This window comes from Podarcis liolepis (assembly GCF_965112155.1).
Source record: "Podarcis liolepis genome assembly, chromosome: 5".
NCBI classification, from domain to species: Eukaryota; Metazoa; Chordata; class Lepidosauria; order Squamata; family Lacertidae; genus Podarcis; species Podarcis liolepis.
The window spans coordinates 3818200-3844408 of record NC_139556.1 but is presented as its reverse complement, the minus strand read 5'-3'; the positions used below and the strand labels follow the sequence as shown (position 1 = coordinate 3844408).

The 26209-nt window shown below is 45.5% G+C and overlaps 1 protein-coding gene and 1 long non-coding RNA gene across 3 annotated transcripts in view; one reads left to right on the top strand and one right to left on the bottom strand.

The window, feature by feature from the left end:
* LOC310707037 overlaps nt 1-1905 on the bottom strand; it is a 38372-nt gene extending 36467 nt beyond the window's left edge. For both annotated transcript variants that reach the window (XR_014526284.1, XR_014526285.1), the window contains exon 1: nt 131-1905. This is a non-coding gene — a long non-coding RNA (uncharacterized lncRNA). The remainder of the gene's footprint in view (nt 1-130) is intronic.
* An 808-nt stretch (nt 1906-2713) lies between these two features.
* Nucleotides 2714-26209, top strand: part of LOC310707035 (rho GTPase-activating protein 8-like) — a 48203-nt gene continuing 24707 nt past the window's right edge. Inside the window, exons 1-5 of the mRNA XM_083503628.1 lie at nt 2714-2953; nt 19284-19388; nt 21722-21862; nt 24426-24513; nt 24845-24970. Of these exons, the coding sequence (XP_083359754.1) occupies nt 19343-19388; nt 21722-21862; nt 24426-24513; nt 24845-24970 (401 nt within the window). The 5' untranslated portion in view covers nt 2714-2953; nt 19284-19342. The remainder of the gene's footprint in view (nt 2954-19283; nt 19389-21721; nt 21863-24425; nt 24514-24844; nt 24971-26209) is intronic.

Genomic DNA, 26209 nt, shown 5'->3' with positions numbered 1-26209 from the left:
TGCTGGGATGTGTGTGTGTGTGTGTGTGTGTGTGTGTACGCCTGCCTATGAGCCCATGCAGAAGTCTATTTAGGGAAAGGAAAAATATGAGCATTCTGTGTTTATCTTTTCTTTCAGAAAGGATACTTACTGTTTGATGGGCCAGCAGGAAAGATGAACAGCACTGCATTTGACGGCTGCAATCAGTTTCTTTTATCACTCCTTGCAGGCCTTCTTGGATCCTCGCCATTTCCCCAACCAGCTGGACAGGAACCTTTGCTCATTTACATGACGTGCTTAAGATTTTATATGATCACAGAGAGGAGAAATACCAGTTTCTCTCTGTAGCTTAACTGTGTGCAAAGAATGAGATATGAGGCAAAGTTAATTAAACATCATTGGTATTTTCATGCACAAGTCCCATGAAATGAGCCCAGCAGTGACCCAAAGAGCAATGAACTGTTGTCACTTGCTGGCCTGGCCACATCATGAGATAAGTTGAAGGTCCTGCCTTAGCCAACACAATGATTTTTTATTTTATTTTTTTGCAGTGGGCAGGGGTTGGCTTTGGGCTACATCGATCAGCATAGATTGCTGATGGGTTACTGTCTTGTTATTGCTTACCCTATTCTCTCCCATAAAACCTATTTTGAGAACACAACATAGATTTATCTTCTCATGTGTGCTCATCTGAGGGAATTAAAGCAAATGAAGTTGCAAAGTTTTAGAGGAACTCAGAATTCTCCTCAGGGTATGTAATAGGTAAGAGGGTCTGGGGGGGGGAGGAATAAGCTTGTGACAAAAGAAAGAGACATCACACTCTGGGCATAATTGGGCTGCTTTTCCTTTTTAAAGTTTAGCTACTGCAGAATTTCCTTCTTGAGTAAATCTAGTAAAATGTAACTTCATAAACATTTCTGTTTATGAAGCAAAAAGGCAGCGCTCAATAGAAATGAAAAGAAGCCTTTTCACAAGTACATTTTTATTTATGTATTTATTTATATATTTTATATTGCACCTTCTCTCTAAGGAGCTCTAAGTGGCCTCCCCATTTTATCCTCACGGCATCCATTCCAGTGAGGCACATTCAACTGAGAGGTGTCAACTCATCGAAGGTCACATATGGCTGAGTTTTTAGTGCTTCATGAACCTGCACTTGTTTCTGCCTTAATGTATTTGTTGCGTTAAACATCACTGTGATATTACGAAGATATAAAATGCTATTAAATAAATAAACTAAAGGATGAATGTGACAAACATGTGGCTTCGCTGCGCCTTGCTATCCAATGTGCACTCATGGGCAGAGTCCAACAAGCACTTTATCACTTGATGGTGCTAGTGGACATGGGTGGAGACGATTTGCTTGAATTCTCCTTCATGGGCCTCAGCACCCCGTCTCTGCCTGCCTGGAGAGCTGGCTGTGACAAAGCATAAGAATCACCATATGTTTAAGTGTTTTGTTATTATGCACGCAGCTAGGGGATTTTTTTCAAAATGGTGGATTATATAAGGCAAATTCTTACCCCTGTGCATTTCATACACCCTTTTGCTAGACTTTTCTCAGCTGAAAAAACCCCACACACAGCAGAATAAGTTCTAAAAAATGTCACAGCTTATTTGATTTATTCTGTTTCAAGACACCTCTGGGGGTAAAACTCCCTCTCTGGAGAGTCGTACTTTCCCTCTTTGCCACCCCTAACAAAGTAAATTACACTCTACAGTTCTTACAGGCCCCAAGGCTGAAACTTTGCTCAAAGCCTGGTTCTTTGATGCTGTGAACGAATAGGTTGGGAAGCTGGTATGCATGTGGCTGTGCAGAGGCCATTTTTCTTTCAGCAAAAGATGTTAGGGGGTCAGCTGGTGCACCTGTGATAAACTTCATTCTGATATTAAGAACATGCTAATCATACATAGGGCAAAGGTAAAGGGTCCAGTCGTGACCGACTCTGAGGTTGTGGCGCTCATCTCGCTTTCTTGGCCGAGGGAGCGTACAGCTTCTGGGTCATGTGGCCAGCATGACTAAGCCGCTTCTGGCGAACCAGAGCAGCGCACGGAAACACCGTTTACCTTCCCGCCGGAGTGGTACCTATTTATCTACTTGCACTTTGATGTGCTTTCGAACTGCTAGGTTTGCAGGAGCAGGGACTGAACAACAGGAGCTCACCCCGTCGTGGGGATTTGAACCGCCAACCTTCTGATCAGCAAGCCCTAGGCTCTCTGGTTTAACCCAGAGCGCCACCCGTGTCCTTAGTAGTGCCCCCTTAATCCTAGTTCATCAGACCCATCTCCAAAGTATCCTGTAACAGCTCCCCCCCAAAAAAACACAACTGTTGATGCCGGAAAAAGAAACTGACCCTTTTAGAAAAGGCATCACAGTGAACTGCAGTGGCTGAGTACCTAACAACCTGGAACCAAAACTGTCCCACCTAAAAACAAGGCAGCATTTCTTACATAATAATCCAGGCGTAGGCAGATGTTTTTGGCACTACAACTCCCATCATCCCTAGCTAACAGGACCAGCGGTCAGGGATGATGGGAATTGTAGTCTCAAAAAACATATGGAGAATCATAATTATAGTAACTTGTAAATTCTGTTGTCCCCAAAAGAGCCTGGCCAGGCCCAAGGAGCACACAGGACATGAAGGGTATCGAGGGGGGAAGAGCCCCTAGCAGCTCCTAGCAAGTCTCCTGCAAAGATGAGGCTGTGGCCCCTCAGAGGCTCCCCGTGAGGAGTCGGGTCCTCCCTGAGGTGCGAAGAGGCGCCCCCTTTCTTTCGGCGCTGCTCCTCTGGGCCTCCTCCCCAGAAGGGCCTTTCCCGGCCGGGGGCGGCGAGGCTGCTTCCTCCTGCAGCCCGAGGGACGAGGCCCGTCCCAGCCGGTTCCTGCAGCCCGGGAGGCCGGCCCGGCCCAGAGGCGGAAGGAGCGGCGCCAGAGGAAGGCGCGCCTCGCCGAGGTAGGGGAGCCGGAGACGCCAGGTGAGCCTCCGCCGCGCGCCCCAAAGCGGGGAGAGGGTCGCCCCAAAGCCGCGCGCCCCGCTCTCCTCTTCCTCCTCCTCCTCCGCCTCAGGTGGGCGAGCGCAGCCTCCCCCGCGGCCGCCCTGCCTGGACGGAGGACCTTCCCGCCCCAAGTCCGGGGAGGAAGGCCCACCGAGGGCACGGGGCTTACTCCTCTGTAGGCCTCCGTAGGCCTCGGGACCTGAACTGGGCTTCACGGGGGGAGGCGGAGGTCGGCTTTAATGGGGGTCGCCGCCTTTGCCACCCGCGTCTTGGGAGCAGCAGCGCTACAATGTCGAAGGAATCTGTGCGTTTGGGTTGAGCCAATATTCTTGGAAAGGCTTTTCCTGAACCCGGGATGCGTCCTGGGAATGGCTGCGCACACGAGCGAGGGGAATCAGCTCCGCTCTTCCTTAGGGACTTTCCTACGGAACCACAGAATCGTGGAATTGGAACCCACCACTAGTTCAAGACAGGAATCTCAGCTAGATCATCCATGACAGATGGCCATTGCACCTCCAAGGAGGCTGACTGCTTAGAGTAGATCCATTGAAATAAAATAAGAGTTATGACTAACTTAAACCCAGTTGATGTCCGTGTGTCTCTTCTCAAGTCTGGGTCCAGCCCAGAACTCAACCCTGGCTGCTACAGACTCTTCTCCCTTCATTCCTTCTGGCAAACACAGCTGACCCTCTGGAATCTCCTTCCGGATAACGTGAGTTTCAAGTGGGAGAAAGTCACACTAAAGTCAACGGGTCTTACTCAGTGGCGTAGCATGGGTTGTCAGCACCCGGGGCAAGGCAAGTAATTTGCGCCCCCTAACCCGTGGATTTGCGCCCCCTAACCCGTGGGTTTGCGCCCCCTAACCCTAACCCCCAGATGTTGCACCCGGTGCGGCCGCCCCCCCGCACCCCCCACGCTACGCCACTGGTCTTACTGCTTAGTTAACATTTATATGACTAGCCCATGAGGCTGTCATCCTGTAGGCCTCTGCTTCAGAATAAGCCCTGTTGAACTTACTTGGGAGTTATTTCAGAGTAAGCGGCCCTCAAGGTACTCAGAAGCAAGTTGCATCAAAGTTAATGGCACTTCACTTCCAGGCAACTACTAATCAGGGCTGTAAGACTGCAAACTTATTCTTTGGTTGTGGTAAACTGCAAAGTGGTGTTTCCCTCAGTGTCTGAATTTGTCTGTAATGCAAGTTTACTTAGAAGCAAGTCCCACTGAGTTCAACATGACTTACTTCCAAATTTACTTGCAAATAAGTCCCCTTGACCTGCAAGATGTCTAAATATGTTCAGTTTGTGCTGTAAGGTTGTAAACCTAGACATACTTACTTGGAAGTTGGATCCTTTGATAATCAGATTCGTGTCCTTTTTAGAGGGCCTGGATGGAAAGGAGGACAGGGCTTCCTATACACTTACTGGTGGTGTGAATGAGAAAAATTCAACAGAGGTGGTGTTTGTCAGACCTCCCTGATGATGCATGACTGCTGAAATTCTTATCTGTGCAAAAGACCCATCTTTCTTGCCCAAACCACTCTGATTTATTATCACCAGAGGCGGATTTAGGGGAGTGAGACCCGATTGCCCACACTGGGCACCAAGCTGAGAGGGTGCCGCAGGTAACACTGCAACAGTGGTGAGTAATTGAAGGCAAGAGGTAGGGCATGCACCAAATTTTGGCATTGCACAGGACACTGCTGAAATTTTAAAGCCCCAAGTCCACCACTGTTACTACCTCAGTGTTTGCTGTGTACCAGTTCAGTACATTGAAAGGCTTCTGGTTCCTCTGATGTCACGATTTCCTTACCACACAAGAAACATACGTCCCAAGAGGCCAGGTGCTGCTTGTGTGATATGGTAAACAAAACACATGAGGAATCACATGCAGTGTGAACTCATATTTGGAGTTGCTTGGGAGAACCATGTAGGTGGTGATACTAACTGGAGAGCCTGTCAAGGAGGGTTCTAGGCAGGCAAAAAGGGGTTGAGAATAAGAGGAAGAAGGACACTTTGAAAGGTAAGACTTTGTCCTCCTGCAACAACCTCAAGGCCTATAAACACTGAACAGCCTACTCAGTTTAGCGTTAGGTGAGATATAGCTGAATATAGCATAGGAGTGTTGTACCTGCTTCTCTCCCAGGAAAAGCAGCAGCTCAGGGGGGTGCTTTTACTTTGCTATAGGTAAAGAAGGTTAAACCCTTCCTTCTTGCCTGCCATGGTCCCAGTCTGGGTTATCCCCGAGCTATTGTTTTCAAAGTAAAAACAAGACATCTGAGTGCATACACATATTTATCATTTAGCTTGGCACTGAGAAAATAATTATATGTTACCTGAGCAAATACAACAACAACAACAATCTTTATTACGGTCCAGAGACCCAACACATCGTTACAAAGCAATACACAATTCATACAGCCTACCTCCAGGTTAAACAAGCATTTTGTTCAAAAGATAGAGATCATTGGTTCTTGCAACCACCAATAAAAACTTTTCCGCTGCTAATGTTCTAGCATTTGTCTGGTCTTCCAATAGGAACCTGACATAGTGAGTGTCAGGGAAGAATTAGAGGTTTTCAGTTTATCAGAGGGAGAAAGCATTCCCCAAGGGGGGGAGGAGAGCAGTGAATCTAATAGAAGGGAGCAAGAGGAACAACAGGGAGGGACCGGTTGTTCACAGGAAAGGCAAGGGTTAAGTTCTAGCTCAGATTGGGAGGAGGGGAGATACAGGCCAGCTCTAGCCAGGAGGTTAGAAAAAAGAGCGGGAAAGCGAAGGGAAAGGCGCCTTCGCCATTTTGAGAGTGGCTGGTCATGGAGAAGCAGAGCTCAGAAGGTATCTGAAAGAAGTGACTCTGAGGAATAATAGTTAAGAACTGTTTATAAGAATGTTTTGTTAATACGCAATAAAAAGTTTTATAAAAGAACAAGAAGCGTTTGTGTGGTGATCTGAAGAGGACAACGACCAGTCCTGACAGAATACCTTCTGCTCTGCGCCTCTTCACTATAAGTAAAGAAGGAGAAACCAAAATGGATGGAGCTGTGGCGCCAGTTGGGCAAGGAGAAACCCCCGCGCTCCAGCTAACATTACAGGACTTATGGCAACAGAACTTACAGTTGAAAAGTCAAGTCGACGTACTATCGGCAGCACTGGGAGAACATAGAACCATGCTGCAAGCGACGTGTGGAGATAGAGTGAGTAAAACATTTACTGTACGTCCGCGTAGCTTCAAGGGAGAAAGCTCTGAATACATGGCTTTCAAGACAGAAATTTCTTACATAATTGAGATAAAGGATAAAGAATTTCAATCTGAGCAAGAGAAGGTTGCTTATGTGATTAATTTCTTGGAAGGGAGGGCTAAGGACTGTGTTATACCCCTCATATCTCGGAGGGATGTCGCCCTAGGAAATCTACAAATTTTTCTGCAGTATCTAGACACAATTTTCTTAGACCCTGCGCATGAAACAACCACAGCTAGGCAGCTGTTGAGAATGAGACAAGGAAAAGACACTGTGGGAGTTTATTGGTCCAACTTTAGTTTGCTGGTGCAGAAATTAAAATGGGATCTGAATTCCCCAACAGTTGCAGCCCTTTTTAGGGAAGGACTGAATAATGAGATTTTAGACCAATTGGCCCAAATGCCAGAACCTAGTTCCTTGGACTCTCTGGTCCGAACGTGCCTGCAATTGAGCCTACGCGTGGAACGGAGGGCTAGTGAAAAGAAGGAACAATGGAGACCACGGTGGCGGGAAAATAATATCGAAAGTACAGAGAGCAGAGCGGGCAACGTGACAGGACGAGAGCGGCCAGAGCCCATGGAATTAGGAGCAGCCAGACCCCTCCCAGTTACTACCTCTTCCATGGTAAGAGGAAATGCAGGGAAAGGAAGAGATGCAAGGCGTTGCTTTGTCTGTGGAAAACCAGGGCATCTAGCACGACAATGTCACAATCGTAAAGGATGGGAGTCTCTATCTGGAGCAGACATGAGACACGACAATTGCCCAGAGGAACTGCATCAGGGAAACGAATGTCCCCGGCTGGAAATGGGAGCTTGCAGCCGGGTGGAGAAGCAATAGAAGGCTCTCACGCGGAACCACCTATCCCAGGGCTAACGGTGAAGGTGCAACTACAACTACCCAATGGACACAGCGTCCAGGTAGAGGCGTTGTTAGACTCAGGAGCGTCAGCAGATTTCATAGACCAGAAATTGGTACAGGAACACAAAATCGCTTTGTTACCTTTGAGTTCCCCACTGCGAGTGAAAACAATCGACGGCAGACCGCTACTTTCAGGAGAAGTGACTTATGAGACTCCACCAATGAGAATGGATATGGGTCATCACTCAGAGACCAGGGCATTTCATGTGACCAAACTAGCTGGGCACCCAATGGTGCTGGGCATGAGTTGGCTCAATCGTCATAATCCGGTAATTGCCTGGCATCAAAGATCTTTGGTTTTTGGTTCGATATATTGTATGACACATTGTTTGGGGCAAAAGGGAAAAATCTCGGTGGAAGTAATGGGAACAGAGGTAGAAGGGAAGTTGATGGGGAATGAAAGTGAGATTCCATCACAATATATGGCTTATCAGGATGTTTTTTGTGAAAAAGAAGCAGATAAACTTCCACCACATAGGCCCTATGATTGCAAGATAGATCTAGTCCCTGGGGCACAGTTGCCACCAAGCAAGATATATGCCATGTCGGAAGTAGAATCTGCAGCATTGAGGGAGTTCCTGCAAAAGAATTTGCAGAGAGGTTTTATTAGAGAGTCTACGGCCTCTGGGGGTGCTCCTGTCTTTTTTGTCAAAAAGAAAGGTGAGGAAGGGGCACCAAGATTAGTATGTGACTTCAGAATCCTTAACAGTCAAATGAAGCCTCGTGTGTGCCCACTGCCACGTATAGATGACCTCTTAGAGAGAGTAAGGTCAGCCAAAGTCTTTACCAAGCTTGATCTACGAGGAGCATATAATCTGATAAGGGTCAGAGAAGGGGATGAGTGGAAAACCAGTTTTTGTACTAAGTATGGTGCATTTGAATTCTTGGTAATGCCTTTTGGCTTGCAAAATGGCTCAGGGGTATTTCAAACCTTCATCAATCACGTCTTAGCAGGTATACTGGATCAGTTCTGTGTCTCTTATTTAGATGACCTCTTAATATATAGTGAAAGTATGGAGGAACACGTAAAACATGTCACACAGGTGTTAGAGAGATTGAGGACCAACAGGTTATATGTGAAGTTAGAGAAGTGTAAATTCCACACACAAAAGGTGGAGTTCCTGGGATATTGCATTTCCCACAAAGGGGTGCACATGGACCCCAGTAAAGTTCAGGCAGTGGTGGAATGGGAGGCACCTAAAACTAAGAAAGATCTACAGAGGTTTTTAGGATTTGCTAATTTCTATCGTAAATTCATAGGTAATTACTCCAAAATCACAGCGCCACTAACTGATTGTCTAAGAGGCAAGGGGCCATTCAGATGGACTGAGGAAGCACAGAAGGCCTTTGATAAATTAAAGGTGGTGTTTGCTTCAGAAAAATATCTTATGCACCTAGATCCAAGTAAGCGTATAAAGGTAGAAACTGATGCCTCTGACAGGGCTATTGGGGCCATTCTGCTGCAACAGGACAAGGAAGGGGACTGGAGACCCTGTGCATTCTACTCTAGAAAATTAAATCAATCAGAACAAAACTACACCATATTTGATAAGGAACTTTTAGCTGTGCACGCTGCCTTTAAAGTGTGGAGACATTTTTTGGAAGGGGCATCACATCAGGTGGTGGTACAAACAGATCATAAGAATTTAGAGTATTGGAGAACTGCTAGACAGCTAAACCAAAGGCAAATTAGGTGGGCAGAGTTTTTTGCTGGGTTTAATTTTAGGATTGAGTACATACCTGGGCATCAAAACATTCGTGCAGACGCGCTATCGCGCAAACCTGAGTATATGGAAGGGGAAGCACCTCCCAAGTTGCGAGAAATGCTGAGATCGGATCAGTGGGGGTGTGCAGCCGTAGTAGTGGACGGCAGGGAATTCCAGCAATTGACAGTAACAGATGAGTTTGCACAAAAGAAAATGGAGGAACTGAGAAAAGGTAAAGGGGAAGAGGAAGGTTTCAAAGAAAAAGATGGATTGTTGTACAGGAGAGGGGTGCTGTATGTACCTGCAGGTGAATTAAGAGGTAAAGTGTTGAGGCAACATCATGATAACCCGACTGCAGGACATTTTGGTAGAGAAAAGACCCTGTATCAGATCACACGGCAGTTCTGGTGGCCAAAGTTGAGGGAGGAAGTAACACAATATGTAAGAGGTTGTGAAGTATGTCAACGAGCCAAGGCACCCAGAGCAGCTCCCGCAGGGTTGTTGCAACCTATGCCCACGCCGGGAAGGCCTTGGGATGTGGTGTCTATGGATTTTATAACGGATCTACCGTCATCGCACAGGCAAACAGTGATCTTTGTAGTGGTTGACATGCTAACCAAGATGGCACATTTCATACCATGTACCAAAATTCCGACCGCACAGGAAACTGCAAAGATGTTTTTAGATAATATTTTTAGGTTGCATGGTATGCCATCACAAATCATTTCAGATAGAGGGGCCCAATTTACATCACAATTTTGGAAGAGGTTAATGCAGTTACTAGATGTGGAGCTAAGCCTCACGTCAGCGAGACACCCGCAAACCAATGGGGAAGCTGAAAGAACGAATGCAACACTACAACAATATCTGAGGTGTTATGCTGGTTATCAGCAGAGCGGGTGGTTAGAGAAGTTGAGTCTAGCAGAGTTTGCGTATAATAATGCAATGCATGTGTCTACGGGCAGAGCCCCATTTGTGGCAAACTATGGCTTGCACCCAAGGGCATTCCCAGGTCAAGAGGAGCAGTTAGCAGTACCAGCAGCAGAACAAATGATAGAGGAGTTGAGGTGCATGCATGAGATATTGAAAGAGGATTTGGAAGAAGCTAAAGAGGCTTACAAAAAAGCTGCAGATAGGCACCGGCGAGTTGGGGAAGAAATCCAAGTAGGGAGCTGGGTATGGCTGTCTACCAAGGGACTACCAATACGAGGGAAGTGTAAAAAGCTAGAACCAAGGAGATTGGGACCTTTCCAAGTAAAGGCTCAAATTAACCCAGTCACTTTCAAGCTTCATTTGCCTGAAAATATGAGAATACACCCTGTATTTCATAGATCTTTATTGTCAGTGTTTGTACCAGCACATAAGTATCAAATCTCAAGGGAACCACCTCCTTTCCCCACCATGATGGGGGAAGAAGAGACCGAAGTGGAAGAGATATTAGACTCGAGAATAAGTAGGAGGAAATTACAGTATTTGGTTGCATGGAAAGGGTTAGATGAGTCTGAGAACTCATGGGAACCAGCAGAAAAAATTAACGTTCCGGAATTGCAGCAAGAATTTCATAGAAAATATCCCCACAAGCCAAAACCCCAGAACTGGCATCTTCAAGAAATTTTTGAAGAGACAGATAGCGAGGAAGAGGAGTTCATAGGGTTCGGTCCTCCAGAAACAGAGGAGAGCGAGGAGGAGGAAGGGGGGCTTAGGGGAGGGGGTGATGTCAGGGAAGAATTAGAGGTTTTCAGTTTATCAGAGGGAGAAAGCATTCCCCAAGGGGGGGAGGAGAGCAGTGAATCTAATAGAAGGGAGCAAGAGGAACAACAGGGAGGGACCGGTTGTTCACAGGAAAGGCAAGGGTTAAGTTCTAGCTCAGATTGGGAGGAGGGGAGATACAGGCCAGCTCTAGCCAGGAGGTTAGAAAAAAGAGCGGGAAAGCGAAGGGAAAGGCGCCTTCGCCATTTTGAGAGTGGCTGGTCATGGAGAAGCAGAGCTCAGAAGGTATCTGAAAGAAGTGACTCTGAGGAATAATAGTTAAGAACTGTTTATAAGAATGTTTTGTTAATACGCAATAAAAAGTTTTATAAAAGAACAAGAAGCGTTTGTGTGGTGATCTGAAGAGGACAACGACCAGTCCTGACAGTGAGCCTCTGATTTTCCCGGGAAAGGTACCAGCAAGGGTATTATCAGTTCAGCCCTGGCTTGCTCATATTTTGCACAGTGCAACAAAATATGTTTTATGGAATCGATGTCTTGAGCACACGAGCAAAGTCTGTCCCGGTAGGGAACTCCTCTCAACCTGCCATCCAACACTACAGAAGGAAAGACGTTTAGTCTGGCTTTGGTGGAAAGCCTTCGATAGTTTGGTACTGTCAGGTTTTAAAGATGTTAACTTAAAGACATGCCCATATTGTACTGCTACTGCCAGTGGACTACAGACTGCGTGTGATTGAGATCGCAAGTCACTGTGTGCATTATCCCATAATCTTTGCTTTAACATCTTTTGGGCGCCTTCATAACCCAGCTAATACAGTTGGGGGGGGGGTGACGGACCAATAGAGGTGGCTTTTTTAGCCATGGTTTTCTGCCATTTGCTGGTCAGGTGTTGGTACAAACCCTTCCCTAGATCAAACACTGAAATCCTGAGCCGGTGTTTTAGGGCAGCCCACCACGCTTTAGTTGAAATTGGGCATTCACCAGCTTCTAACAGAAGTATGGAGTTGGGTACACAGTTGGGTACCTGCAGCAGAGATCGTAGAAATTTTGCCTGAAAGCCATCTAGCTTTGGCAGGTCCCCATTATGCCAGACATTTGCTGCGTACAGGAGTTGGGAAACGGGTTTTGCGTTGAAAACCCTTAAGGCTGCTGGAACATATTTGCTGCCCTTTGTGAAAAAGAATCTGAGTATGGCTAGCTTTGTGATCTCCGTCTTTTGAAGGGGGGTTTGCCAGTGGTGCTTCCAAGATCCTGTATGATGGAGTGTGAGCCCTAGGTAAGTGAAGTATTTGATCTGTTCAAGGTTATGGCCATCCAGCACCCATTTAGACCAGGAGAAGCTTCTTTCGAAAACTAAAATTTTAGATTTTTCATAATTAATGGAGCAAATAAGGTATTCTCAAACCTTCATCTCCTGTACTGTGTAAGATGAAGGAGAGGGAAGGAGTGACAGTGGGAGGTGTGTGCACATCAGACAACTGCAAGGGTGGGGTGGGTATTTGCATAGGAAGTGCAAGGGGTGTGTGTAAGGAATGTGCTTAACCTCTAACCATGTATGCTTTCCACACACACACACACACACACACACACACACACCCCTCTCTACCTGTCCAGCAGGATTTCCTCCAAGGACTTGGAAAGAAAGCAGATTAAAAATGTCCTTGGGTAGCTGACACCCCAGAGGAGATTTGGAGGGCAAGTACCCTCCTGCTCTCTCCTCATGCTTATGAGCAAGCGGGAAGACCCTTATTTTGTACCCTTTATACTAAAAGAATGACTCCACTGTGTTTGCATTTTCTTCCCTGTTCTCTGCAACACAACAGCTTTACATGGTGCCTGTGTGGTGGTGACAAACATTACCTGCTTTTTGCCTGAACAGCCGGTTGAAGTTTTATTGTTTGTTATCTCATTAAAACTAGATTCCTACACATACTTGAAGTCCTGTTAAGATCAGTACCAGTTTCTTCTTGGTTAGGGTTGAGTTGTGTGTTTCTGCTTCAGTTCACTTCTTCCATCTTGGTACTTAAATTTTCTATTTGCACAGCTTGGTGAAGGTCATAGGAAACCCAGAGGAAACACTGTGACTTTGCACACTGGCCTCTTTGGTTCCTGTCCTGAGCAGGCAAGCTGCATGAAGGTCTTTCCACAATTTTAGAACCATTTTACCATTTTAAACAGCACTTGATTGAAATAAAGGTAAGGGTCGTCTTGATCTAGCTCTAGTCACACTATGTTGTGGGTAATTTGTAACCCTGGACCAAGGTGCCTGTTCCCACCCACATGTAATTCATCTCATAGGGTGCCCTGGGAACTGGGTGAACCTTTCCATGCCCTTGTTGATGTGGGAATCCGCATTGTTTCAATGTGCCGGTTGCCATTGTTGTCTCATTTGCTCTGTGTTTCTTTGCTGCTATTGTGTGCTATGCTTAAGAAACTCGAGCCTGTGTTATTGAATATATTAATATTCTTTATGAAGAGCTAATTTATTTGAGCTGAATGATTCCCCGTGGATCATTCTTGCAGTTAAAAATATGTAGCTACTACACTCCAGACTGTTGTCCACTAGCTTGCCAGCTTAATTCAATTAAAGCTGCCATCTTAAAATATATTTCAGTCTAAGATCCAAAGCATTATACTCTTGGGATATAATCTCTGCTTGAGTGTGGATTTAACCTAACATAATTCTTTGTTGTTGCTTCCTTTTACAGTTAGTTAGTTAGTTAATTTAATAGAAAGCAGATTTCATAAAATGGTTGATCATTAATGTTTATTGTGATTAACAGCTAATCATCCTTACCCAATAAACACATGCACTGCTTCAAGCAAATATAAGATTTTGCTGTCTGTTTTATGCCAAGCTTTGGCTGTAATCCAGCCACCATTTGGACTTATTTAAGAGCCCATTCACATGACCCCAAAAACTTAGTGAAATAAAAATAAAAGTGGCACTGATACTTGGTCTTGTGACCAGGAGGGATCACCTTTCAGAAGTGTGAAGAGGCAACTGTTTTTATCCACAACTCTGCAGACTCAAACTAGAATAGAGCAGGCCAGGTAGTACCAGTAACTACTATCCTGGTTGCCTGTGGCAAATAAAATTGCTTCTAGATGACAAGGCAGAGATGGTTTTGAAAGTTGCTGGAGTGTCTGTGTTCCAAAAATGACCAGTACACTGCTAACTTTTGTGAGCTGAACTAGATTATAGAGTTGGAAAGGACCTCAAGGGACATCTAATCTAATCCCAGGAATCCCATCCAGTTTGAAACAATTCTGGACCCTGCTTAGCTTTGCAAAGGTGCTAGCAGTTTTATTGCTGCACCATTAGGAGACACATGACAACATGACAGAACAACTGAAATGGTAGCCTGCAGCTCTCTTACTTTTCAAAGTGCATCAGAGGGTAAAGTATGAGGAGTCTCCCAAGTCTGAACCAGAGAGTAAACAGTTGATAGAATGAGTTGCCTAAGACTTTCCCCACCTCCTTTCTCTCCCTCACCCCCCCCCCCATTATTAGGATGCTTTCAGGAGCCCTTGGGAGAGTTAATGCCATCACCTTCAGTTCATCTTTGAACTGTTGTTTTTCTCTATGAAGACCACTTCACATATTCCATTTTCAATACAATACATTGTTTATATTATTAGCTATTTACTATGTTTATATAAGACTGATCAGTGCTATTGTTTTCTGGGTGGTCCACATAAACTAATATTATAAAATCACAGTTTGTAGCATAAAAGACTTTATGTCAGCAGAAATGAGGAATAAGAACGAATAATAAAAAAGTAAATAGCCTGTGAGCAGTGACTAAAATTGTTGTGTTTTTTTAATTGGCTGTTCCTATTGGTCATTTGTTGTGATACCATGATGCCGTCCCTCAATCTTTCCACTTTAAACTTTAGAATAATAGTAATAACAACAACAATAATATGATATGACTTTAGTAGGGCTCAGCAAACTTTTTCTGCAGGGGGCCGGTCCACTGTCCCTCAGACCTTGGGGGGGGGCGGACTATATTTTGAAAAAAATTAATGAACGAATTCCTATGCCCCACAAAGAACCCAGAGATGCATTTTAAATAAAAGCACACATTCTACTCAGGTAAAAACATGCTGATTACCGGACCGTCCGCGGGCCGGATTGAGAAGCTGATTGGGCTGCATCCGGCCCCTGGGCCTTAGTTTGCCTGCCCATGCGTTAGAGTGTGCTTGCATTGGGACACTGTGGTACATTAGCTTCACACTCTTTCAGTATGTGTCCTCTACCTCAAGCATTAAGGAAAATGTGTCTCTAGGTGTACACCATCCTGGAGGGATATTAATGTAACTTTAAGAAGCCCTTGTTTCAGCATAGAATAATTCAGAAGGTATTTCAGGGTGGTGTCTGTATCTGCTTGAGTTTAAACTCTGAAATATCAATGCCCAAGCTAGATTTCTTCCTTGGCTCTGGATAGTATATATTTCTTGAAAATAAAACAACATTCTCTCTCTCTCTCAACTCAAATGTTGAATGAATGAGACTGGGAGAAAATTGGTTTCCAAAATATCTGCTCTGTCTGATCAGTGTGTAACCTGGAATGATAGCACACAAAAGCTCGTCTGTCTTGCTTTCATCCTGACTTTCCCAAGGCTGCATCTCAGTCCATCTCAGAAATTAACCTTTCTGTGTGCCCCTCTCTGTCCTGTATCTTATCACCAAAAGCCAAAGCTTAGAATCCACAAAATATCTAACATGATGCTTTTAAAGAACATTTTTTTTAAAAAAAAAAGGGAAAGAAACCTGCTATCTCTCTCTGGTGTAATGTGAAATTTCTGCTTTTAGAATAATAATAAAGGGTCCTCAAAAGTCAAAGGTAAGCACTTAAATCCCACTGATTTCAACAGAAGAAATGTAAGCATATAGTTAACTCTTCATTTAAATCAATAGGACCTTGAAGCAATTGGTACATATGCCTTCCAAACCTGGTGTCCTCCAGATGTTGAACTATAGCTGCCATCAGCCCCACCTAGAGGGAAAATAACCACCCTCCAAGGGGAGGGTGTATCAGAGGACTGAGGAGGCTACACCTTGCTCTGTCCCCTGGGATCCATGCCCAACCCACACCTGGCATCAGGGCATGGGCATGGGGGGCAGGACTTTTGTTGGGGGGCAGAACCAACATGATTGGTCAGTTAGTTATTTCTATTTTACTTGATCTGGGGGAGTGGAGTTGCCCCCTGCCCTCCCTTGACTATGCCTATAGTGTGGGTTGCTGGCTGCCAGGGTGGGGCAAGTGTTGCACCCCCTGGTGGACTAGGCAGCTGGGGGAGAGGCACACACTGGGCAGCCACATTGGCATTGGCGGCTGCCCTGCTCCTTCCTCTCTTCCTCCTCAACTTGTCCCCCCCCCCGGCGGCGTCTCGTGGCCAATGAATGGCACTGCCACATGGACAATGAGGCAGTTTGAGCCCCTAGTAAGAGAGGGCAGGCAGCGAGCAGGGCTGCACGAGTTATGGGGTCCCTCCTTGCTTCCCTCTACTCCATGGGTCTAGGAGCACCTGCCGTGCAGAGTGGTTAATGGCCAGGAGAAGCACGCCGCCAGCTCCTCGCTGCCATCTGCCTCTTTTGTTGATCCAAGCTCCCACCCCGCAAGAACTAGCTGGGCACCAGGTGGCCTCCCACTCACCCCCTATTTCTCCCTGCCCGCTCCCTTCTACTCAGGAGAAGCTTCTCTTAGGGTCCCTTCTTTGCCCCCACACAGCCTGGAGAACCCCGGTGCAGGGGGTGACTGGCTGGTGGCGCCAGGGGAGGGATGATGAATGATACGCAAAAGGGCTCTGGAGTGGAGGATGGTGCAGAGTTGTAGAGCTGCCCCTTCTCTGCTCCCTCAGCGTGTCCTGAGAATATGGCAGGAGTCTGCGTAAAATGGCAGTCACTTGAGCTCTCCCTCCCTCCCTCTCAACTGGCCCAGGCCCCTTTGCTGACCACAAGGAGAAAGAAGCACAGTGCCAGCCTCGAAGGCCCAGGCGTGGCTTGGTTCCCCGCAGCTCCAGCCTCGATGAGGAAGCCTGCCATGGGGGCACCTGGTTGCACACCTCAGAAACCTGAGGGAACAGCGGGTGGGCAGGTGTGGAGGACTCCCTGTTCCTGAATGGGGTAACTGTGCCCCTGAAGGAACAGGTGCTCAGCCTGGGAGTCATTTTGGACTCACAGCAGTCCATGGAGGCGCAGGTCAATTCTGTGTCCAGGGCAGCTGTTTACCAGTTCCATCTGGTTTGCAGGCTGAGACCCTACCTGCCTGGGCTCTGTCTCACCAGAGTGGTTCATGCTCTGGTTATCTCCTGCTTGGACTACTGCAATGCACTCTACGTGGGGCTACCTTTGAAGGTGACCCGGAAACTACAACTAAGCCGGAATTGGTGACTGAGCACCGCTGGGACCACATAACAAAGGATCTTCACTGGCTCCCAGTATGTTTCCAAGCACAATTCAAAATGCTGGTGCTGACCTTTAACACCCCAAACGGCTTTGTCCCTGCATACCTAAAGGAGCATGTCATTGATCCCAGACTCTGAGGTCCAGCTCCGAGAGCCTTCTGGGTGTTCCCTCAGTGTGAGAAGTGAGGTTACAGGGACCACTGATGCCAGAGCTCCAGTGCCAGCAAGGCAAGTGTCACAGAGGTTTCCATGGGGCAGGGAGAGACCTCCCAGAGCTGTCTTTCTCTCTTCTCTGCCTAACCTTTGAGTGGGAGATCTAGAGCACTGGTGTCCAAACTTTTTTCAAAGAGTGAAAGGGGCTGACCCAAGTTGTTAACCTTTTTTTAGGATTGAAGTTGTTGAACTTTTTTAGGATTGATGATGTTGAGATATTTTTTGGATTTTCCCTCAGGAAATAAACTGCCACGGGGGCCAGAGGATCACAGCAGAGGAAACCTAGACATTAATTAGAGAATTCATAAAAATGATATGCAAGCTCTTTTGCTCTCTCCCAACTGTTACTGGCTGCATTTTACTCTTCTTGGTACCTTATAATAAGCATGCAGGTTTCATTTAATATTGATATTTTAAAAAGTTCTCTGAAACTTTAGCTTCTCTCAAGATGTTAAAGAATGCAAAATGTACTTTGCATATTAAAGTAGCCTGATATTTCATGTTGCATCTCAGAAGAAAGAAAGAGTTATTGGTGGAGGGCAGATGCATGTGGATCCAGATCAATAGCTTTCTGCTTTACATTTGAATAAGAGGTGTAGCTGACAGCCAGAGGAACAAAGGGGAAGCATCAAAGAGTTAACAAACATTGCAAGGAATCCTTTGGCTTTGTTTCATCTATCCATTGATGCAGGTTCTTTTATTTTTTTTAACTGTTGTGTTTGCAGTTTCATTTTTTTTTTTTAATGCCTACATGGCAACAATCTTTCTAGGCTGTCAAAAGGTAGCACTCATGAATGATACAAATTGGGCTTTATTGTAGAAGGTTTCCAAATTTTTATTGTGGAACATTTCCCTTCATTAGGCATTGAGGAAGAGTTAATTCTGGCAGTTCACTATAAACAGTAATACTTGGCGTCAAATGCTATTAAGGAGATTATGTTATCTCTTAGGAACAGAGAATGCTATGGTCAGGGGTAAATTAATTTCCTAGGGTGCTACAGTAATTTTTTCTTGTAAATGGAAACTTTCTAATTGGAGCCCCTCAGGAACAATATGCTGAAAACTGGGCAGATGTTCTCTTTTCATGATTCCATCTCCCTTCGTGTTTTAACTTGTTTCTGATTTTTTTGCAGGGGCATTCTGGCACTCTTTAGAAAATCTGGGAAATAAAACTTAGGCTGAAGGATTTGCTTACCTCGACCTTTGGTGGGGCAGAGTGGGTGGGGGCAGTTATTCAGAAAGGGGGCTCTGTCTCCCAAGAGCTTCTGCCTGCCTGTCTGCCTGTTGCCTATTACTCACACAGGGTCAATTTGGTGCTGAGGAAAAGACCCACTTCCTGACTCTTCCGGAGTCCATTCCCATGTGGGTAGGCAAAACTAACCTCCCATTTGCCTAGCTTTGGTCATCCCGCTACAAGGAGGCAAGCAAGAACATTTCTGTTTTAAGTCCACTTTGGGCTGTGATCTAGATATTTGATTTTTCTGCTGTTCCCATACCTGCTCTCTTTTTGCTGCAGGTTAGGGTTTTAATGGTATTTTTATGTACATCAGGACTGGGCAGACTTTAGGATTGCAGAATCTATTTTGTTTTCCCACTAGAATTCTGAGTTACACAAAGTGGTTCAGGAAGGGAGACATAGAATGGAAGAACAAGTTGCTTCAGAGCCCATTGTCAGCCCAGGAGTTTCCTTGCAACACCAGAACTCTTCTCTTCTCTTCTCTTCTCTTCTCTTCTCTTCTCTTCTCTTCTCTTCTCTTCTCTTCTCTTCTCCTGCCCCAGTTTCCAGCAGCCCAATTTAGCAGAGAGAGAGAGAGAAAAAAAATGCTTTTTCTCATCACCACTGCTAAAAGCATTGTGAGCTGGAAACAGTTGCTTATCCACTGCAGATCACTCAGACAGTTTCCTGAAGATCCATACTGATCTGCCCACTCTTGGAAAGGTGTTTGATGAATTTAATAAGAAATAAGCAGATAGGTGCCTTCTTTTTATTACAAGAGAAACTTGCAGAAAGGTCATCAGCTGCAACAAGATGTCTCTGGAACTGAGCCCTAAAAATATGCTCTGGTGAAGCTTTTCTCCTTCTCTCTGATTCTAATAATAATTTGTTTTTTAGGGTTGCTCAAGGACTGAAGAACTAGAAGACAACATTGTCTGCATTGGATAGCTTTGTATATGGAAGGCATGTCAGAAATCGATTTTGAAAAGTTAGCTGAAATAGGTAAATTATAGATAGATCTATTACTGCCCATCAAGTGGTATCTTCTATATATTTCCAGATGATTTAGAAGACATTCTTCCCTAAGTGAAAAACTTTTGCCAGGATAGTGTAATATTTTTGAGTTACAACCGCTGCACTGGCATGTACCTTATTATCAAAAGCTATTAAGGTTGAAGGTTAGTTTAATACACACAGTTTAAATGAATTATTGGCATGTGTTCCCAGTGAAATTCTAGGCTATTGGAATAATGCTATCATCACATATTGTGGCACAAATGGGAGTCATTACTCTAAACAGACAAGTATTGAATGAGGCTAGAGACCTCCTGATTGTGTGTTATCTTTTGAAGATGTTCCAATGAACATAACCATATGGCCAACTCATTAGGGGGGCACATCATTTTTTTTGGGGGGGGAATCAATTCTAACATATAATAATATAGAAATTTGACTTTTGAAAACCCTGTTTATTCAGAAAACATAAATTGCACCTCACCACTTATACATAAAAGGGAGGAAATTGCACACAAATCATAGCGTGTAAGAACAATCCTCTGTACTTGGAAGCAGTATACCTTTGAGTGCTTGGATGCCTGGAACAAGTAGCAGCAGGTTGCCATCACCCCCTTGCCCTGCTCATGAACTTCCAGAAGCATCTGGTTGGCTGCTGGACTAGAGGGATGCTTAATGTGACGCGGAAATAATATAATTCTTACTTTTTAAACATACTAACAGTGTTTAGCGGTCCATTAAGTAAGCATTGCCTATTCACTTTGATAAATGATGACATAAGCTAATATTTAATATGAGTAGATTTCCATTAGAGTTAATGCCTGATCATTTTTACATTTTAACTTTACAAAATAGTGTCTGTATAAAACTGTTTCTTCCTTGCTATTAAAATATGTCACTTTTAACATAAGTGCTATGGCTTATGCTTTATGCAATGTGAAAATTGGCATTGTTATAGTTAACTATTGCTGTATTAATAATTAGATGAATTATTAATTAAAAGTTAATGATTAATTTGTTATCCAGGATCGTTACACTGCTCTTTAAACTTTCTAATAAATGTGATGTGCCAATAGCATTAGTGCTGTTAGTGCTTAACCACACCAGATATGCAGAAAATCTCCACAGTAACAACTGTAACAGCAATGTTTTCCATTAATTTGTACACATTCCTATTATAATGCTATGTTAAAGGAGCAGTTTTCAGTGCTTTCTCTCTCCAGGAAGGCTTTCCCTCATTGTGGGAAAATATATTGGAAGCTGTCGCCTTAAGAAAATATATCCAGTCCACTCTACTCACATTGTTGATTCCTACACCAGGTGTAGCCAGTTTGTAGGGCCATGGACTGAACTCTGGGGTTCACCTTTCCTCTCCTGTGGCCACACGGTACAGAGATAGGCAGTTGCAGACTCTTGTTTTTCAGAGCAGCTAGTCTTCTCATTGAGAAGAAATCCTTAATGAGTTTCTAGGGAACTCCAGGAACACATTTTGAAAATCTCAATAAGGATGTGTTCCCATTACTAGCGTGAAGTTGTCCCCTGCCCCACTCCTGATACATCTTACAGCTCCACCCCCTTCAACTGTTCATATCAGCACGGGTTCATTAGTGCCATATTCAATGCAATGCATCATAGATTTAGAATTGCAGGGTGGGAAGAGACCACAAGGGTCATCTAATCAACCTCCCTGCAATACATGGACTCAAACCATGCACTCATGCACCAGTCTCATGCACTACAGACTGAGCTATCGCAACACCAAACAGTAGTGTTTTATAACAAATACATAGGCATTTTGGATAACTGTTGTAAGAACACGGATTCAATAAAAACAAATAACTGTGTCTGGGAGGGTTATTGGTTTTGTTTGTTATTCTTGTATGTATTTTTGTGTTTTGTATTGTAAACTACCCTTTGATTTTCGAATGAGGGCAGTATAGAAATTTTATAAATTAAAAAAAGTAAAATAGACAAAATTAAAAACCCAAAACTGGAAATTCACTGCCATAAAAACGCAGTGATTGTCATTGGCTTATATGGCTTTAAAGGGGGAGTGGGCAATTTCACCATCTAGCAGTGGTCACAGACCTGTCAATACTGGAAACCCCAGCAAGGGAGAGTGGCAGCCTTCAAGCCCCAGTTGTGAGCTGCCCAGATGGATTTGCTTGCCAGCAAACAGGAATCTGGACAAGAAGTACTTGGCATCTGAATAACTGGAATATATTAATAAAGAACAGTATTCTTTTTTTAATTCTTTGGTCCTGAGTTACTGGGTTGTTGTTGTTTTTTGTAAATGTACCTAAATATGTTTTTTGCTTCAGAATTAAGGAAAGATGAGGCAGAAAATGCAGATCTTGAAGGGAGCCAGGTATCATTTGCCGCTGTGTCAAATGGTGATGCTGAAATAAGCCCAACACACCCATATTATGATGTGGCCAGACATAATATACTTCACCTTGTAGGTATGTTTGCTGAAAACCTCTTTGGCATCTTCTTTGTATTTGCAAATCATTCCATTTTTCTGCTTTAAGTTATTTAACCCATAATAAAGAAATACAGTCTTTGGAGGATTAGGGCAAAAACAGAAGCCTGCAAATAGAAGGAAAAGCAAATGGGTGACCAGATCAGCCCCTCACTCGGACTGATCTCTGGCGTCTTGCTTCCAGTCCAAGTGTCAGACTGGGACTTGGAAGATCAGGGTTCAAATCCCTCAGCCATGAAGCGCACTGAGTGGCCTTCCCAGGAGACATGCGTGACTTGGGTGCACTGCAGGCCCCACAGTATTTTGTCACACCCCCTCCGTCCCCGCCCACAGTGTGAGTACTGAGAGAAGCTTTGGCAGGACCAGTCCCTTATTTTGAGGTTCAGCTGTTCACTCATGTGTTTATGTATGTATATATTTTGGCTTATGCAAGTGTGAAAACAGGAGAGCATCTCAAGTTGTTCACACACAGAGGAGTGGGCTAAAGATCCTACTGAAGGTTTCTCAGCTTACACGTGTGTAAGTCAGCAATCTTACTGGCTCATCAACCCTTGCTCAGATATTCAGATGTAGGGTTGCCACTCATCCTGTATTATATGGTATCTTCCCATATTTCAGTGTAAAATGCTGTGTCCTGTATTGATTATTGAGCACAGTTTGTCTTGCTAGCCTCTCTCTCTCCCCCAAGTAAGGGATCCTCTCCAAATGCCCGCCACTGCTCCTATAGGGCAGTGTTTCCCAACCACTGTTCCGCGGCACACTAGTGTGCCGCGAGATGTTGCCTGGTGTGCCGCGGGAAAAATTAAAAAATTTGAAAGATTTTTTTTTTAAGTCACATTTTCGATTGGGGCGCCGTCACTAGATGACCCCTGGGGTTCCCTCCCTCCCTCCCGCTCTGCGCCTCCCTCCTCCTCCTGCTCCTCCGGGGAGGCCCTTCCTGGCTCTCGGCCAAGGCTTGGCGGCTGCCACTCACTCACTCGCTCGCCCACCCGTCCCTCCATCCCTGCACCCGGCCTCTCCCCCTCCGTCCCCGGCGCGGGGGCTGCCGGGATCCGTACTCCCCTCGCCCTTGGGCTCCACGCCCGCGCGGGGTGCGCAAACTACGTTTCCCAGCGTGGCCTGGCGGGCCGGGCGTTTTGTTTGAAGCGCTCTTCTCCCGGCCATGGAATGAGCGCAGCGGCGGCGGCCGGGTGGGCAGGGGCTCTTCCGCGCAGACCCCGCGCAGCCTGCCTGCGCCCCCGCAGAGATCGGGCGGCAGGATGGAGCCCGGGGATCCCCGCGGAGGCGGAGCGGCGGAGGCTGCCCCCCAGGTAGGGCTGCGTCGGGTGTGTGTGTGTTATTTTTGCAATGCTGCATCCGCGCCGGAGGGGACGCATCGGGCCGTGGGGAGACCCCTTGGCGGGCGTGCAAGGCAATGCATGCGTGCAGGCGTTGCATGGAGTGCAGTGCAATGCAATGGCAACGCGGCGCCCTGCATGCATGCATGCAACTTCCACTGGCGCTCCGGACTTGGCAGGTGAGGGGGGTCCCCAGTGGGCGGCAGAGAGAGCCGGGAGGGCGAAGGGGAGCCGGGGGGGGAGCAGCGCTGCTCCCCGAGCCGAGCCCGGGGGGAAACTTCGGCATCGTTGCGCCGGGTGTTGGAAGCGGAGGCTGGCGGGGGCCCCTCACCTGCAAAACCTGGTCGCCTCTCATATATTTCATGCATTGCATTCATCGCCCGCTTTCTCCTCCAAGGAGCTCCCGGGGGCGCGCGTGGTTCTCCCCGTGTTATCCTCGCAGCAACAGCCCTGCGAGGTGGGTCAGGCGAGTGGCCCAAGGGAGCACCCAGGGATTGTCCTGGCCAGGTGGGGTGATTTGAACCCTGCTCTCTGCCCGGTCTTCGTCCTCATTTAGCCCCCACATGTGCATGACTGTGCATGACTGAGGTTTCCCCCCCTCGTCTTGGCTATGGTGTGAGTCTGTGCTGTTAATTAATGGGGTTCTGCCTTCGGAGAAGATGAGCCAGCCCTCAAGGAGGTGATTATGTAATTTGCTAGCAATTCATGTCCCTCCCAGCGTGACGCTGCGCGCTGACGTCACGGGGCTGTAATGGTGGTGTGCCTCGAGATTTTTTTCATGAAACAAGTGTGCCTTTGCCCAAAAAAGGTTGGGAAACACTGCTATAGGGCAGGCATTGGGAGAAACCACCTCTCACTTCATTCATTTCCTTTTTTCTCCCCTCTCCCTCTCCTCATCCCACCCCAAAGGAGGAGCAAACCAGGCTGGGAGGGCAGGGGCCCATCAATAGATTCAGAAGCTCTAGCAACAAGTGGTTTTGTGTCAGTGCAGCCCAGAAGCCCCATTTGTGAACATGGTTACCTGCATGATATTTGGGGAGAAGTAGCTCCCCACAACAGCTTGTTTTTAATAATTGCTGATCCACTCTCTATCTTACATCCTCCTATTAAACTTTTGTCCTCCAGTATGTAAAGCTTTGCATTTAAAACATGTGCATTTAGAGTGAAATTATCACCCTGATAACTAAACTCTTGTTGGTTTACCAGGTGATGATAATTTGGGGAGAAAAGTGATTGCTTTCAGTTGCTGCCGTTTGCCTCCTTCCTATCAACTTAATCACAGACGGTTATTAGAGTAAGTCTTTTCTTATTTTCACTCATGTGTCAACAGGCAGGGCAGGGTGGGGGCTACATCCATTATAGCCTTACAATCGTCAGCCGTAAAATCAAGCATCATTCACTTCATCATTGAATTATGCTCTTTCTTTGTATTTGAATGATCTCTGAACAAGCTTTTAATACTAGCAAGTCCTATGGGGATGTTCAATGTTTGGGTTTGAGCATCCCATGAAAATAGTATGGGTCAGGCCATTGGGCACCTGTATTCCTTCTCTTCCTTAGAGCTAAAGAACCACAGTGAAAATACAGTGTGTTTATTGGTGTGTTCTATCCTGCTTTTATTCCAGATATTTAAAGTATGCACTGGACCAGTATGTGGAAAATGATTACACAGTGGTCTACTTTCACTATGGACTGAACAGTAAGAACAAGCCCTCCCTGAAGGGAGGAGATCTAGATGAACTTTGTCCTATATGATTAGGGTGGCATGATTTAAAACGGATTAACAATATTTACCAGGCTTTTGGCATATCAGAAGCATTCTGACTTTACAGTTGTTGCACGGGATAGAAATAGCATTGTGAGGAGAGGGAGAATTGCTTTCTTTAGTCTCCCTGGGTTGATGGAGTGCAAGCTGCTGGATCCCATAGGGATGTTTTCACTTCTGCAAGGAATTCACCTGTTTGTCCCTGTCCGTAGCGAACAGGCAGGAAGCTCCATATGCCTGGCAAATCGGTCAAACTCTAAGGCAACCTGCACCTGTTATTAGAATCCCGACCACCATGAACTTAGAATTCACAAAGGAGTATTCACACCTTTGGATTTGCCTTGCAGCGCTACAAAGTCCTGGAAATCTTTCGCACTGGCATAGCACCACATCAATAACAGATTTAACCTAATTTTTCCTGCCTCCAACCACACACAGCTCAACTGTCAGTACATCTTGCATAGCTCAGGAGTGACAGGTCTACACAGAAGAGGTGTAAAACAAAGGATATTCAGGGTGGGGGTGCACCTAGCCCACCCAGCAACCCCTGTGGCTACTATGAACTTGGTTTAAAAATACTTTGGGAAATAGTAGCAGCACTGGGCAGGGCAAGGAAGGGCACTTGTTAAACTTGCTTTTGCCTTGGTGCTCCTCATATGGATGTGTGCGCATCCTAATGAGCTCCTCTGGCTGCCTCCAACATGTTACTATCAAGAAAGGTCTTGAGAGACTTAACTGCTTCCACCAGGGGCTGTGCTGATCATATATCATTATGGTCAATGCCATATTCCGGGTATCTTTAAGAATGCGAAGTAAAATACTTAAAGGAAAATGATTAAGTTGGAAATTCATTTCAGTGTGAAACTTTCTTTTTTAATGAATGAATAACAGAAATTGGAATCAAATAATGGTTTCCATCTCTTGAATTTCTAAAGATCTTCTCCCTTCTTGCTACCTTTTTTCTTTCTCCATTTCCCACACACTTTTTTCCATTTAGAGAGATTTTTCCCACCATTATTATACCCACAAAACAATTCAGATACTGGTTTGTAATGTAATCGCTGTATAATCTTCACCTACTTCAGTTCCATCAGGACTGACCATTTCTTCTTTTCATTTTACATTCAATTCCTCTGAATTAGATGTACTTGAAATGAATACTGTATAATGTTCCAGTAATAAAAACTCCCCCCACATTCAATCGCAGCTCCACTCCACTACAGCG